Consider the following 15,361-nt stretch of genomic DNA (forward strand, 5'->3'; position numbering starts at 1 on the left):
TTTCTGTATATAGTCAAAAAAGAATTATAACTGTATACAAAATAATGTACGTAAAAAATAATTTATATGATGAAATCTCTAGCAAGTTCTAAAATTATTATTATTTTATACTTAATAAAATTATTTATTAATATTTTATTTGACTCCAGAGAATCAAAAGAAAACAGTTTTTTTTTTTGTAAATCTGCCTTAATAAAAACTTTGCGCACTGATCAAATTTTTTCCGATATGAACGGATGTACCAAAGCCTGGGATATTCCAATGCGCTTTGAAGAGTCCAATGTCAATATTTTGTCCAATAGGTCTTTCAACTGGCTCACTTTACGTATTTGGTCCTCTGGTAACTTTTGGTTACCCAACAGTTCAGCATGTAGATCGCGACTAGGATTTATTGCAGACATGGTTATCACTTTTTCCTAAAAACAATAAAATAAACAATTGTAACTAATGTAATAATTATTATAATTTTTAATTAACCTAACAATATTCAAAAGACAATAAGTGAATATTTGTTTTATCCAAACACATATTTGTGTTTAAAATTTCTTAAGAGTTTAATTTTAACAGATTGCACAAATAAATAGTTAAATCTCTAAACATTTTCAACTCTACAATTAATATATAAGCTTATCACATTCAAATTTGGTAGGTATTTAAAAATTGAGTGTTTCACAGTATTGAGCTTGATTTAGCAAAAAAATTTAGCAAAAATCTAAAATAACAACAATATAATGAATACACTTTTGCAAAAATATTGGCCAGAATTCAATGAATAAACTCTGGAATTCCATTTTGCTATTGTTTTAAAAACCAAATAGTTATGTTAAAGGTAAAAAAAAACACAACCTTAAAATTAGATAGTGTGACAACATGTATGTAGTGGTTAGTAAATGAAAAGCAATTATTTATTGTTACGGTATATTTTTTGATATAGCGTCAACTTATAACGGATAAGAATACTTTATTGAGAGATATATATTGCAAAATATCTAGTACTATTGTCACAGTATCTATTGATTTAGGAGGAATTTGATCCAGCTTAACCTAACAGAAAAATAAAATACTTACACGCTCAGTTACTTTATCAACTTCATGATACAAAAAATTGCAATTACTATCAAAATGTTGTTCTTTAAACACACCTTTACGAACAGTTTTGTTAGCCATTTTTCCTTTAAGATCCATAAAAAATTTTAACATCTGAAAGAAAAAACATATATATTATTTCACATGGATATAAATGAGTCTCAAAATGTTTTATAACTACTTGATTATTGGTTTTTCCAGGAAATAATATTTTCCCCGTATAAAGTTCATAAATTGTACAGCCTGCCGACCACATATCGAGTCCAAAGTCATAAGGGATGCCTAAAACTAAAAAAATATATGTATTAAAATAGTTAACGCTTGAAAACATTTAATGTAAACTACTTACTAATTTCAGGTGCGCGATAGAATCGGCTAACCAAATACGGCGTAATTTCATTATCAGCGACATGCGATGCTGAACCAAAATCGCATAACTTGAGGACTAGCTTGCTTTCGTTTACCTACAGTTCAGACATAAAAAAAAAATAAAATAATGGACAATGTAATAAAAAATATGGTGTTTTTTTTATAACCAGGAGTATGAGATTCACAGGAACTGTAGATCATACATTTAGAAAATTTTCCAACGAGTTGTATCATAGTTGAACTGGATTTAGTAATACCTAATTACCAAATGGCAAATATGTCAATAGTATGATCATAATTTTGCAATGATATTGGCCAAAAATCAAAAAGCATAATCCTGGAATTTCATCTTGCTCAACTTAAAACTATAAATTAATTCAGTTGAGCCTTACCAATATATTGTCAGGTTTGATGTCAGCATGCAAAATATTGGATTTTTTCATTAACTTTAATGCTAAAAACAATTGCTGACTATACGAACGAACAGCTTTGACGTGCAGTCCTATATCTTTGCCATATTTTTTTAAAACCTTAAACAAAATTTACATATTTTATTATCAATCATTAAGCTTGATGAAAGATTATGGTTTCTAGACGGATTCGCTGTCCGGGACGGGTCATCAGTCCGTTGCCAGAGAGGTGGATAACGGTTTCTTTTCATCGGACGTTTGCTCCCCGGCTAACGGAGTGCCCATGACCATGTGTCAAACCGGCGACAGTGAGCGTAAGCAAACTGCCGCCTTACCCACTTAGCCACTCCCCCTATACAATACATAATGTATTATAATCAATTTTTTTTTTAAAACGTCATTTACCTCTCTAAGATTCATACTGAGTGGTTCAAAAACCATGCACAAATGTTGTTTGTGAAAAAAATGACGAAACAAACGAAGACAGTGATATCTGTCGTCCGGATCAGAGTCGTTTAATCGTTTCAGTATTTCTAATTCTTTGAGGCCAGTTTTGTGCCTAAAATTGTAAAATATATATATATATATATATATAAATATATAAACATAATCTAAATATTTAAATGTATTTGCTTATTCATACATAATTTCATTGTTTCGTATTATCTTAACTGCCACGTCTTGGTTGTCCCTGGCTGCATCTCTTGCACGAACAACATTCGAAAACACCCCTTGACCCGTGTAACCATACACGGTATACCTCGAATCCATAGTTTCACCTATTCTCACTCTATAATAGCCTTCTGCGTCATCCCAATTGTCGGTTAAAGAAGGATTTTCGGGAACACTTTTATTTCCATTGGCTAACCCGTCTGGTTGAGGTGTCTGAATAATTTACATACATGTTATTTAAAAATTATCATTATCTTAAACTTCCATACAAAACATACATGTTGTGTAGCATGAAATGAGTCGGCTTCTGCAAACATGTCCCATTTGCCTTTTACTAAATCGGGATTTAAGACATGGTCTGACTTAACAGTATCTTTTTCGAGTGTAGAGTCCGAATGAACAGCCTCATTATTATTTTCCTTAGGAGACTGTGGTTCGGGAGAATGCTGAGTGGAAGTTTCTGTAGCATAACTTCCGTGAGGAGAAGGATTTGTCGAGTCTTCACTGTGTAAATTACTATTGTTGGCTCCCAATCTCTAAATTAATGTGTTTTAAACTTTTAAATAAAATTTCGAAGTAATTGATCAGAAATAAAAAAAAACGAATTATGTGATTTATGCCATGCTTTAGCCAACAGAAAAGTTATGACAAAATCGTCTTATTTATGTCAAGCAGAAATTAATGCTAAACTGACGCAATACTATCGACCTAAGCACCGCGTCAAAACTTAACATGTTTAAATGAAACTAAATTTCAAAATATTACTTTTAATAGTTCTTCTCTTTGTTTTCTTCTTTTTTCTATAATTTCTTCTTCATTTTCGTCTTCAGCAATGTTTATATTTACATCAATACTACACAACATGAAAACACAAATTTCATTTGATTTATTTTCTAACCACTAAATTTAACATACTCAGAATCAGAAGATGATTTGTCTTCGTGCTTGAGTCCTTCCGAAAAACTGTCTTTATATTTATCTCCTCGGTCTTTTCCTCTGTGAGATCTAAATTAAAAACCAGTTCAAAACATGTATTTTAAGTAATTATTAAAAACCACTAACATAAGTAAATTGTAACTAAATTCATGCTAACCTAGTATGTCGATCTTTACTGTGAGATCTTCTGTCATACTTTCTGTTGTACCTCTTATTAGCATCTCTATCTCTGTCTCTATCCCTCTCCCTATCACGTTCACGATCACGGTCACGGTCCCGATCACGATCTCTATCGCGTTCACGATCTCTGTCTCTATTCCTAGTAGAAACTAAAAGTAACAATAAATTATTTTAAATAATAATTTAACTACCATTTAACTAACAGTTGCATAAAAAAAAAACAATTTAATACTTACAAGGTGGACTTCTTGCACGATCTCTGTTGGCTACAAAGAAACAAATTAATTATAATAACCATAAACTAAAAAAGTGAATAGCTAATTCAGTAAGATTAATATTTGTACTTTTAACCAAATAGCACCGATGATTTCAACCCTACAATACTTACAATTTGGGCTATTGATACGATCTCGTCTACGTCTTAATTGCTCTTCATGATGTCTTATTTGCTCTTCTCTTCTTCTGACTTCTTCGGTTCGTCTCTTAGCTTCTTCTTCGATTTCTTTCAATTCTTCATCTCTACGTCTTTGTTCTCGCCTTCTTAGATCGTCTTCTCTCCTTTTAATCTCGTCTTCTTTGCGTCGTATTTCACGGCGTTTATCATCTTCTAACTGCTTGACTTTTCTTTGTCTTTCTTTGTCCTTTTCTTTTTCTCGAGTTCTATCATATTCCCTTTCACGCTCTTTTTCTCTTTCTTTTTTTGATCTTTCTAATTTTGAATAACTTTGGTCTTTGCTTGTACTTTGGTTTCTAGTAGGTTTTTTTACTTCGTGACTTTGTTTTAGAACAATTCTACAAGAATACAAAAATTTAAATACATATTTATGGCAAATTTATATAATATTCTGTAATAACTACTACAACACAGTTAGTAAAAACGTATAAATTAAAATATCCAATTATTCACAATCATATAATACATATACTATAGTCTATTCAGTTTAAGTTTGCCCACTTTCGCGCATGCATATTGAGCAGTAAATACGTTCGGACCCCTCGGACGAGGTCAAGTTGCTCTATGATTGCACGGCAGTGATCGGCTGCTGTCATCACTCATCATGATCAGCGGCCGTCATTGTGTATACAGACGATAAAAAAATACTGTGTTTATTGGCAGATTGTTTTCTTTTTAATTTTCTTTCTATTTTATCTACTCTTCTTATTTTTACCTAAATTGAGGATACGGAGTAATATTTTCAGGGGGTTTAGTGTTTGTGTACGAGTATTCGCAGTCCGCACGGGTCAACTGACGTGATAATACAGCTCACTGCGTATACACCATGTGGGCGGCGACGATCGCCATCAACATCATGTGCAAACGCGACCGTTTTAGTGGCCAATCTTAAACTGAATAGACTATAGATAATACATTTTTTGAGAATTACACCCCAAAATACAATCCATTTTCTATCATAATCTCCCATTTAAAGTTATCCATCTCATTGTACACTACCAAAACGCTGAGTTTGTCTTGATTTAATCACAAAGATATGTATTAAAATAAAGTATCAAAGTATAGTCTGAACTCAACTAACATATAATGTGTACATATATTATGAAATTTCTATTACATTTAATGTTATCTGATAGTGAGCCGGGTGAATAACACATATCGGCAACCACTTAATAGCTATAATAATAACAACATTGATGAAAATTGTTTAAAAAAATGTTAATATACTAAAAATGGTACCTTTCAGAATTTTTAAATTTTTTTTCTTCGTCTGTATCATCATCGATCAAGTTAATAGTTTCAACTGACTTCCTTATATTATTTTTATTTTTATGAGCTGATTTTTCCCCATCGTCCGATTCTGACATGTAAGCTCCCAGTCTAGCTTGAAGTAATGCCTATAAATTTGATTATAAATTATTATAACTTAAGTAATTTTAGCTTTGATGCGGAGCTGAGAAAGTTTGAGATTGGTTTAACAATGGTGTCTTTTTTTTTAATCTATGATAACTTTTTAATCAACAAACTGATTTCTAGCACCATAGATACAGAGTGAGCAAAGCCGACTGTCGAGTTTTGAAAGGCTATAAATAACAAACAGTAAAACTTAGAGAAAAACAATTTGTTTTATTGAAATCGTTAACAAATGTCGTTTTTTAAGTTAGGTTTTGAAAGTGATATCACCAAGATGGTGGCAGTCCCAGAGGAAAAAAATTGCCCTTTTAGATCACCCTAAATTGGCACACAGCACACCACATTGTCACTTTAATGGAGTAGAATTGTCTTTCGTGGAGTTTCCGTAGGTTATTTTCAGCCCAGTATCGAAAATTCTGTTTATTCACAGATCCAGAGATCGACGAGTTAACTTCAAAAATCGGATGCAGCAATGTATTGCTGCTGATGGCCGCCATCGTGGTGATATAATTTTCAAAACTTACTTAAAAAATAGTTTTTGTTAAAGATTTTATTAAAGCATACCATTTTTCTGTTTGTTTATTATAACCCCTCAAAACTCGTCAGTCGGCTCTGCCCCACCCTGTGTAATACAGGGTAACTAACATATAATGTTAGCAATAAAGAAGGAAATCTTAAATGAAGTATCACAGCATATAATATGATAAATGATTAAATCAAAATTTTACACATCATAATTGAATAAATTGTAATTTTGAATAAAAGGAATTATAAATAAACAAAGAGGACAGATTTGAATAAACAGTAAAATTTAAGGGAATATAATTAATAGGAAAAAAAAATAATTTACGTCATATTAGTAAAACTACATTTTACATGCCTTTTGTTTTATCAATTCCTCAAGGTTCATTTCTTCTTCTACTAATACAATTTCTGATACTGGTGTTTTGTCAGTTTTTTTCTTTTTACTCGAGTCGGGTGATAGAGGAGATGGAGGTCGTTTCTGTTTTCCATTTTGGACGCTGTCCCCATTAGACTTCTTTTTATCTTTTGACTTAGAATCGCCATTCTCTCTTTTTGATTTTTTATGCTTACTAATTACAAAACATAAATAGCATCAAAAATTATATAAGCGGTAATTATATAACGGTAAAGCATTTATATAACAATGAGACGATGTCTTCTCACTATTATTTAATTTAAAAAAACAAATATTTTTACACAAATTTCAATTGCAATATTTTTTTAATCATCTCCCAAACTATCTTACTTATTATCTATAATACTAAAATATATTGAATAAAATACAATATTAGAAGTATTTAAAGATTGTAAAAAAACATTTTTGTTATTTGATAAAAATAGTTTTCTATTTTGTTTTAAGTCAGATAATTAACGAGGGTAAAGAAAAGTTTACTATAAATCATTTAGCTTTCCTAGTTAAATATTCTCAATTCAAACCTAGAAAAATAAGACCATTTTATTTAAAAGTAACCACCCAATATACATATTTTACACATTTTTAACATATTTTTACTACCTCTTCCCTTGGCTTACAGTTAAATGCATTTATTATTTGTTTTTTAAAGTAATTTTTAAAAATATCAAATTTTGCTAACCGATCACTTTTGTGTTTGTGTTTTTTTTTCTTTTTCTTCTTGTCCAATCTACTTTCGACTAATTTTGTGGAATCTATTGACGAATCCTCTGATTGACTGTCAATGCTATATTTTAAAAGCAAGAAGTAACACAATAATAAAAACAATCAGTATAAGCAAATATTGATATTTCGCATTTTACTTACGCCATGGTAGCTGCGTATTTAAAGAACAAGCGATGACAGTGGTAATTTTCTCAGACGCAACTCCAATTTACTAGACTTCCAGCCACTGTAACAAAAAAAATGAATTTACTGATCCAGTTATTAAACATGTCCGTGTTATCACCATGTTTATCTAAACTATACAAATTTCAACATACGCAGAACATTACAACATTACAAGTGCTCATAAAAACTATGTCAATGATTATCTCTTTTGACCAAATAAAACAAAATTATATAAACCATTAGCATTTCCTTTAAGAAGTACTCAAAAAACAGTTATTCAGATAATCTAAGAACCCGACACATTTCTTTCTTACAGCTCATTAATGTTAAACAAATAAATGCAGTAAGTGAATCTTGCAGTAATCAGAATATCTGAGTCAAGCATTTACTGATTACTGATAGATTTTAGTTTATAATATCATGATAATAAAACAAAATAAGAATTCTAGTGGAAAATCTCACGGAAACTACAATCCCGACCCAGACTTTTCTATGTTAACAATCAAATCTATCTATTTTAAAGTCTACAAAAATATATCATATGAATAATAGAATATAATTTGATAAATTCTTAACTTACAGATACTCAAAAAAAACCGTGGATTAAATATTTATATAAGTATACTTTTAAGCCAAGTGCACACAATCATATTTCATCAGCAAATACAACAAAACAACTAAGACCAAAACAGCCTAACCTAGTTTGTAATTTAGACCATATGAGTTTAGATTTATTCACCTGTATAGTGTATTAATGAATTTTGTCGAGCACCATTTAGCAATTTGTGAATATCAGCATTAGCCATTAAGTATTTAACATGCAATTTACGGAAAATTATTTACCGAAAAAACAACCACTCTTTTGGTATATTTCATTTGTTAATTTTTTGTTTACGATAATGTTTTAAATGCAATATTACAGTGTGGCCAACATTGTTTTATACCGGACCATATCAATGTTTAATTTTACTACTGAATACATATTTTCTTTAAATTATATAATTATGTAATATATTAACTACAAGTGATATAATATTATAATATTAATATAATTAGTTGTTTCTCAAAGTGGCTAGCTATTAATTTTTGAGTGTAATTAAAAAAAAATTAAGATAAATAATACTACATTACAACTATATAATATTACATTTACAATACAAATCTGCTACCGGTAACATTGACGTTGATGTACCATTATCAATTTCAAAACGTGGAATTTCTTCTTATTAGTTCTTATCAAATTGTTTTACAATATGAATATATAATAAATACAATACATGATTGCGATTACAAATTATTGTTAAAGGAGTTCAAGTAAAAGTCAAAACTACCTAACCAGAAGTTTTTATAATATACTGTAGTTCATATTTTATAGAAGTTTTATCTGTACAGTATGATGTGAACTTAAAAAATATATTTCGTCTAACGGTATTACATCAGTTTCACGTTAGAGAAAATTTGATAATGTATTTCTCGTTGTTCAAATACCTAATTTAGTATACTACGAAATATTTTTGAATCTCATCTATTTTAACAACTGACGATTAGAATGTTCAACGTTTTAGGTTAATTATTTTACAGTTGGTGAGTTACTGTTTTAATAGAGTTTATATTGTTTTTTAAAAATGCTACCCAACCGTAATTTGTTGTGTGAAAACAGGGTTTGTGCGAATGAATACTGTATAAGCTGTAGTGATACCTAATTTACCAAATTTTCCATAGATAACTAGTTATCTGTTTGAGCGTAGCAATATTTTTTGCTAGGTAGAATAATTTTTTTTCTACAAATTTATGTTTATTTTTAAGCACAGATAAAGTTCTCTCATATTTACTGTGAAAATTTGGCGCTTATACAAAAATTTGAAGACATTGGTTTTGATTTGTGCAAAACTATTTTGATTGAAAAAGATTGTAATTTTTTTATAGAAATGACTGATGGGTAAAAAAAAATTAAGACTACCAATCTAGAATTTATTTTTTTTTTGTATAGTTTAGACTAAATTAAGATTTCTGAAAATGCTTATATAATACTCATTATTAAATAGTTGGGTAGTGTCCTGTCAAGCCACCGTTATTCGTGTGATTTTAGTCACACTTAAATAAAGGGTGACACATACATTTCTTACCTGAGTCTTAGTATGACTAAATGTGACTGTGGTCATTTTGATCTTAGCACGACTAACTGCAGGTTAGATAAATAATATTCCATTAGTTAGTATTTAGTAGTTACTGTAGAATTTTCTAAAGTGTAATGTACTTTGTATTTCTACATTTAAATTTGGTAAGTAATATTTTTACAATTCAACTCGTAGAAAAACTTTTTTTTTTAATTATAAAAGTATTATAAATATTTTTTTCTTTTTTTTTTTTACTTGGCTATTTATAGGCCTTGAAGGGCCATCATCACTTTTACTACACCTTGCTACGCATCTCTATCCATACTTAATCTTTTTCCATCCCTTATTCCTAGAAGCTTTAAGTCCTTTCACTCAAGTCACTCCACCGTTATATTGGGCGTCCTCTTGTTGTTCCATCTGATTTACAAATTGAAACATTACATAACAACCAGCCCTCAGCTTTTCATGTGTGTCTTGTCCAGCAGATTCTTTGACTTTTTCCTTGTTAGTAATTATAGTTGAATTTAATTTTTTTATTTAATGATCATCATTATAATGCTTGATACTGAAATTTTGTAGTTGACTTTACTTATAGTTTATAAGCATTTTATCAAGTTAGAAAATCTATTTTATTATTTTTAATTAATATCATGTCTAGTAAGATTAATATATTTATTATTATTTATGTCAATTTTTTTTTTTTTTATGATTTCTTTTGTAGATATTTGATATTATAAGATCTTTAATACTTAAGAGATGCATGAACTATTTACTCAAGTTTTAAACTACAAAGATTTATCTAAGGTAAAATAATATTTAACAAATATATTATAATAATCTTATATATATATGTACTTGTAGAATATGTTCATGTATTTTTTCTATTATTGTACAGGCCGGTGATTTATTTACAGTTTCCGATGAAGCTATAGTCAATGATTTATCTGAAGTTATAAATATTATTTGTGAAATAACCAGCTTGCCTGACTACGTAAATAATGACAATGATCAAAGCGTTGTGGAAATATGCATCACAAGAGTTACAACTGCAATCAGGTTTACAATTAAAACCCGTTGTTATTAATCTGATTTAGGTTTCATTAATTTTAAAACTTCACTATTTTTTTTTTTTTTTAAGTTACTTATTACTACAGTTACATCTTAAAAAACCAGTTACACAAAATTCATCTACTGAATACCCTCTCCAAACATCCCCATTGTTTTTGTTCAGTCAACATATTGTTGTACAACCAACAAACAATAAAAAAATTATAATAATACTTTTTATTTCTCTTTAGAGAAACTGGTTCGATGGAACAGCACGCCGAAGCACTGGTTACATTATTGGAATCATGTCTTAATCATAATCTCAAACCTTCACTTAAAGAAGAAGATCCACCTCATGCTAAAATATCATCTGACATAATATCCTGCATGTTTCTTGTTAGTATAATTTAAAACTATTTATATGTTAATGTTTATGTATACTTACCTAATTTTTATTTATATGCTTAAGAATTATAGCAAAAAAGAAGTTATGAAAAGGGTACTTCCTGTAGCAGTTAAATTTTTGCATAAAGGCAATAAAATATTGTCACGAAACATGGCATCATATTTATCCCTTGCAGCGATTGACAATTCTCCATTATTGTCAAATCATATTCAACTCATAATCGACTCTATTATTTCTGGTTTGATTGTTTAATATGTTTTACTGAATTAAAAATAAATTATACTAGTTAAATGTTTACTTTAGGAAATTATCCGTTATGTCGAGTACTTCCTCAAATCTACGAAGTTACAAGAGAACCAATCCATGACCACGCGATGGCATTAGTTTCACTGTTGCCATTATGTGAACTGACTGAGAAGTTGGCTCTGTTACAACTTTGTTCATTAATTGCTAACAACAAACCGACTGTGAGTATTTAATTTTTCTGTCTGTTATTAAATTGAATACTAAAGTTTTTGACATTTTAATTTACAGTTATTAGAAGCTAGTTTGCCACAATTGTGTGAGTATTTGTGCACATCACAAACAGTCACAGCCACACTTCAAATTTTTCTTAATTTAGCAAAAAACCAACCTCAACTTTTGTCTGATTATGTTCTTAAAATTAAAAAAGCTGCAGAATGCAATCCAAATGCTTTGTGTATTGCTGCTCAAGTTTTATCGGCAGTTGGGAAAATAAATAAGGTGTTTCAACTACTATATTTTTATTTTATGGATAGTTCTGATTATAAAAACAAAATAACTATTATTAATATTTTGTTTTTAGACAAAAGCTCAAGAAGCGCTGAATTTTATTATGGATCATTTACCAAAAGTAGACAGAGCGAGTCAAAGTCTTTTAGTACGTGAAGCGACATTTTTATGTTCTTGTTTTCCAGTATTATTCACAGATAAAATGCTAGAGGGCGTACTACAAATAAGTCGAAACACTAAGTAATTAAAAAATTGTTTATATACACAGTTTAGACTTTACAAAAATATAAACTGTTTCAGCTCTCATATAAATCAGATATCTGGTGGTGTAACAATAGTTAAGGTTGGAGGAAATCAGTCTCCCACTAATTCTAATGTAAATAGACCCACTCAAACAGAAAATAATGGAAGGAATTCAAGGTTAGTATCCAAAACTATGAATAACAATTTTTAAAAATCATTCAATTTTAATTACAGTTACAGAAAACATTTAAAGGACATGATTTATCTTTAATAATAACTAGTTATTTTAATCACGGCAGTTTGGTTTTTGAGTTATTATGATAACTATGAACTTAATATTTATTTGGTAATTTTTGTTTTAAATCGAAAGTCTAACCAAAAATTATTTATAAAATAATATTTTTTATAATTCAATTTTTATTGAATACGTCTTAATAGTTAAAAATTGAATAGACATTTTATTGTTTTTATTTTTATTTATATTTTAACGGCCAAATTGGCAACAATAAGTTTCAAATCTAAGCTCTCAGCCCAAGCTACTAACCCATAATTTATTACAATTTTGAAAAATTGACAAACAAAATTTCTAGCAATAATCTCCATTTAGCAACAAAAAATTTGTACCTATTTCTTCCAACTTTCCAATTCCTTTACCTACCTGACTCCATGGTTGTTCATGATAACTGGAAGCTAACTTAATTAACATATTAGGGTGTTTTTTTTTTCATTTAAAAATATTTACTCCCTGTTTTAACAGAGTTATTATCACACCACGTCCCAGATTAATGGCAGATAGTCGAAGTACTGGCAGATTGCAGTCCTCTAATGCTCACCGTAGTATGACACGCTTAAATACAGGTAATATTTTAGGTTTTCATCTTAACTCTACAACTAGTAATCAAAGAACTATTTTAATAGTTTTCTAAATATTTCTTACTTACCTATGTAAATTGTATTTAAAAATAGTTTATCATTTTTAAATATATTATATTATTATTAACTATTTATATATTTTTAGCATCAGGTAGTAGGGTTGGATCAGTAGGTGGACTGCACAAAAGTATGACTAAATTAAGTTCAAATCAAGTTTGTGTTCAAACATCAAACCGTAACAAGCCTTCAACAAGTAAAATTTCTAGTGGTGGCGTAACAGTGACAACACCATTGTAAGTTGAACAATTTATTTTGGAATAAACAATTTGGGCATTTTATGCAATAAAAATTTATAAGTACAGGGTGATTTTGTACTCAAGTCCAATCCATAAAAATGAATAGTTTTTGGGTTCAAAATAATATGTTCTTTATAAATTAAGATTTTCTGTACTGGTAAACTTTTATGCCTCAGAACCCAATTATGCTTACATTATAAACATGTTATCATAGAAATAATATTAATTTCAGTACAAACTCAAAAGATTCCTTAGCCAATTCGGCTAGTCAAACTTTAGCGGGACGTGTACAAAATTTTGTCTCCCGCCCTTTGAGCACAGCTGGTAGTTCTCCATTAAATCAGAGTCTTACGTCTCAAGGTCCTATCCAATCTAGCGGTCCCAGTCTTAATGTTGATCCAATCAGTATGAACACGGATATTTATTCTACTGTCACACCGAGAAGAAATCACAATACGAGTGTGACGATAATAAACTCTAGTATTTCACAAGTAAGATGAATAGACCAACCATGAAAGCTAGAAAAAAAATAAATTTTTTTTGTTTAGAGAATTAGTGTATTTGAACCATATCCTATGAGAGACACCATGCAACATTTTTGTGAAAAGCACTTGGATAAAATAAAAGCTTACATGGAAAAAGTGTCAGTTAGAATTCCACCTCCTGCTAAATGCACAATAGAAGGTGTGTTAAAAAAATAATTTTTATATTGATATTTTGTATTAATGCAGTAATTTATTATTATGATTTAGAGAGAAGATCTAAAAAAACAGCCAAGCTTCATTTTGCTTGTGAAGGGCGAGGAGAACACTGTCTGTATAATCGTGCTTTGTTTACTGTTCGCACTCGTCATCCACGTGTATGGATTCATTTGATGTTTTTAGCGTTACAAGCCAGATCTTCGTCTGCACTCAGTTCTCGGCATCCATCAGTCAGCGCTCTTAAAAACTGTTGGGACATTCTCAAGTGCGAGACGAGAACATTTCTGACATTAGTAACGTCGGCATTCCCTTGTGCAAAAGACCAAGATGCCGTTTTGAATGAGCTACGCAATAGTGGCTATTTTGACGTATTCGAACATTGCAATGTCAACGGCGGAGGTTGGGGATGTTTCTTATGCAATCATCCGGAAAGAGCAGTTGGATTTTTGCAGGATAGCCAACCTGTAATCGAAGGGCAGCTAAAAGAAAAAAAGGGTCGATGGAGGTTGTTTAGAAGATGGAGAACTCGCTATTTTACATTATCAGGAGCTCATCTCTCGTATAAAGGATCGGTAAGCAATATATATGTACACTGTACAGAATACAGATGTATATAAATTTTTTTTTTTCATGTATAAAACTGTTAATGATACTTTGCCAAAATATAATACCTGCATAAAACAATATTACACTAGTTATAATGTCTTATTAAATACTTTAGTCTACTTCATTTCAACCTTGCTAAAAAATTAGGAATTAAAAATGCTGAGATCCAAACTGATAATTTATGATTACCCAAGTGTAATTTTAAAGATACATTTTAGCTTCTTGAGGACAGTTTTCATTTGGCCTTGCTTTTTAAAAACTGGCTAATAAAAAAAATACACATAACAATATGTTAATTATATTCTTATAATTAATTTTAGAGTCTAAAAATTAATTACATTAGTAGTAAGCATTTAAATAATATTATAAATCTCAAATTTATATTTTACAACAATAAAAATCAATTTTCTTTTCAAAAAATGTTGATAAATAACTTTTCCAATTTTTTTTTTTTTTTTAGAAAAATGATAAAGAAGGAACTCCTATTGATATTCATCAGATCCGAAGTGTAAAAGTAAGCCGTGGTGCACGAAACATACCAAAAGCGTTTGAAATATTCACCGGAGAAGAATCTCTCATATTAAAGCCTAAAGGTGGCAAAAATGCTGAAGAATGGGTACAATGTTTATCTGTTGTTGTAGCACATTCTCATTCAAAAGATACAACCAACTCTAGAAATTCAAGTTTGATTAGAACAACTATATAGATTTATTTTTATATTTTTTATTTTTTTACGTACACATTATAAATTTTTTATTTAATATGTTACTACTTATAGAATTGTTATTACAAAAATTTATTTATGAGTTAATAAACTCTAATAAAGATATAACAAATTATTAAAAAAAGTATTATTTAACATTGTTGAGCTTAAATTTACCAACAGTGGCTTATATACGTTGAGAATCCAACTAAAATGTAAAATTTGTTTAATATTTCGTAATTTTACAGAATAACAATCCAAAAATAGG

At 29.5% G+C, this 15,361-nt stretch overlaps 2 protein-coding genes across 4 annotated transcripts; one reads left to right on the top strand and one right to left on the bottom strand.

The window, feature by feature from the left end:
- Positions 1 to 19: 19 nt before the first annotated feature.
- Positions 20 to 8,234, bottom strand: LOC126834090 (serine/threonine-protein kinase PRP4 homolog). 2 transcript variants are annotated; one of them, XM_050565763.1, is made up of 18 exons: positions 8,088 to 8,234; positions 7,325 to 7,409; positions 7,140 to 7,244; positions 6,401 to 6,614; positions 5,347 to 5,504; positions 4,042 to 4,445; positions 3,890 to 3,919; positions 3,631 to 3,802; positions 3,453 to 3,542; positions 3,303 to 3,390; positions 2,816 to 3,073; positions 2,509 to 2,750; positions 2,271 to 2,424; positions 1,848 to 1,985; positions 1,436 to 1,550; positions 1,268 to 1,374; positions 1,069 to 1,200; positions 20 to 416 (listed from the first exon to the last, which is right to left on the bottom strand). In XM_050565763.1, the coding sequence occupies exons 2-18, from the start codon at positions 7,327 to 7,329 to the stop codon at positions 213 to 215; spliced, it is 2,616 nt and encodes an 871-aa protein (XP_050421720.1). In that variant the 5' UTR covers positions 7,330 to 7,409; positions 8,088 to 8,234; the 3' UTR covers positions 20 to 212. The 2 variants fall into 2 exon arrangements, with proteins under 2 accessions (XP_050421720.1, XP_050421721.1); XM_050565764.1 differs by lacking the exon at positions 8,088 to 8,234 and adding an exon at positions 7,929 to 8,061.
- Positions 8,235 to 8,631: 397 nt separating this feature from the next.
- Positions 8,632 to 15,155, top strand: LOC126834091 (protein melted). 2 transcript variants are annotated; one of them, XM_050565765.1, is made up of 15 exons: positions 8,632 to 8,932; positions 10,187 to 10,269; positions 10,361 to 10,521; positions 10,764 to 10,908; positions 10,982 to 11,156; positions 11,222 to 11,385; positions 11,453 to 11,662; positions 11,745 to 11,911; positions 11,972 to 12,091; positions 12,672 to 12,772; positions 12,933 to 13,080; positions 13,316 to 13,574; positions 13,632 to 13,767; positions 13,836 to 14,356; positions 14,851 to 15,155. In XM_050565765.1, exons 2-15 carry the CDS (start codon positions 10,222 to 10,224, stop codon positions 15,094 to 15,096), a joined length of 2,601 nt encoding a protein of 866 aa, XP_050421722.1. In that variant the 5' UTR covers positions 8,632 to 8,932; positions 10,187 to 10,221; the 3' UTR covers positions 15,097 to 15,155. The 2 variants fall into 2 exon arrangements, with proteins under 2 accessions (XP_050421722.1, XP_050421723.1); XM_050565766.1 differs by lacking the exon at positions 10,187 to 10,269 and having other exon boundaries at positions 14,851 to 15,154.
- Positions 15,156 to 15,361: the final 206 nt, after the last annotated feature.

Source organism: Adelges cooleyi, unplaced genomic scaffold (assembly GCF_023614345.1).
Source record: "Adelges cooleyi isolate 19-005CV unplaced genomic scaffold, UGA_ACOO_1.1 ACOO_flye_CR_arks_rails_tigmint_CR_PRNA_21, whole genome shotgun sequence".
Taxonomy (NCBI): domain Eukaryota; kingdom Metazoa; phylum Arthropoda; class Insecta; order Hemiptera; family Adelgidae; genus Adelges; species Adelges cooleyi.

Coding starts and splice junctions, on each gene's coding strand:
- LOC126834091 (XM_050565765.1), top strand. CDS start 10,222: ATGCATGAACTATTTACTCAAGTTTTAAACTACAAAGATTTATCTAAG. Junction 13,081..13,315: donor GTAACAGTGACAACACCATT/GTAAGTTGAACA, acceptor TATTAATTTCAG/TACAAACTCAAAAGATTCCT. Junction 14,357..14,850: donor ATCTCTCGTATAAAGGATCG/GTAAGCAATATA, acceptor TTTTTTTTTTAG/AAAAATGATAAAGAAGGAAC.
- LOC126834090 (XM_050565763.1), bottom strand. Junction 3,803..3,889: donor TCGTGCAAGAAGTCCACCTT/GTAAGTATTAAA, acceptor TGTTACTTTTAG/TTTCTACTAGGAATAGAGAC. Junction 1,551..1,847: donor TCAAACCTGACAATATATTG/GTAAGGCTCAAC, acceptor TCTGAACTGTAG/GTAAACGAAAGCAAGCTAGT.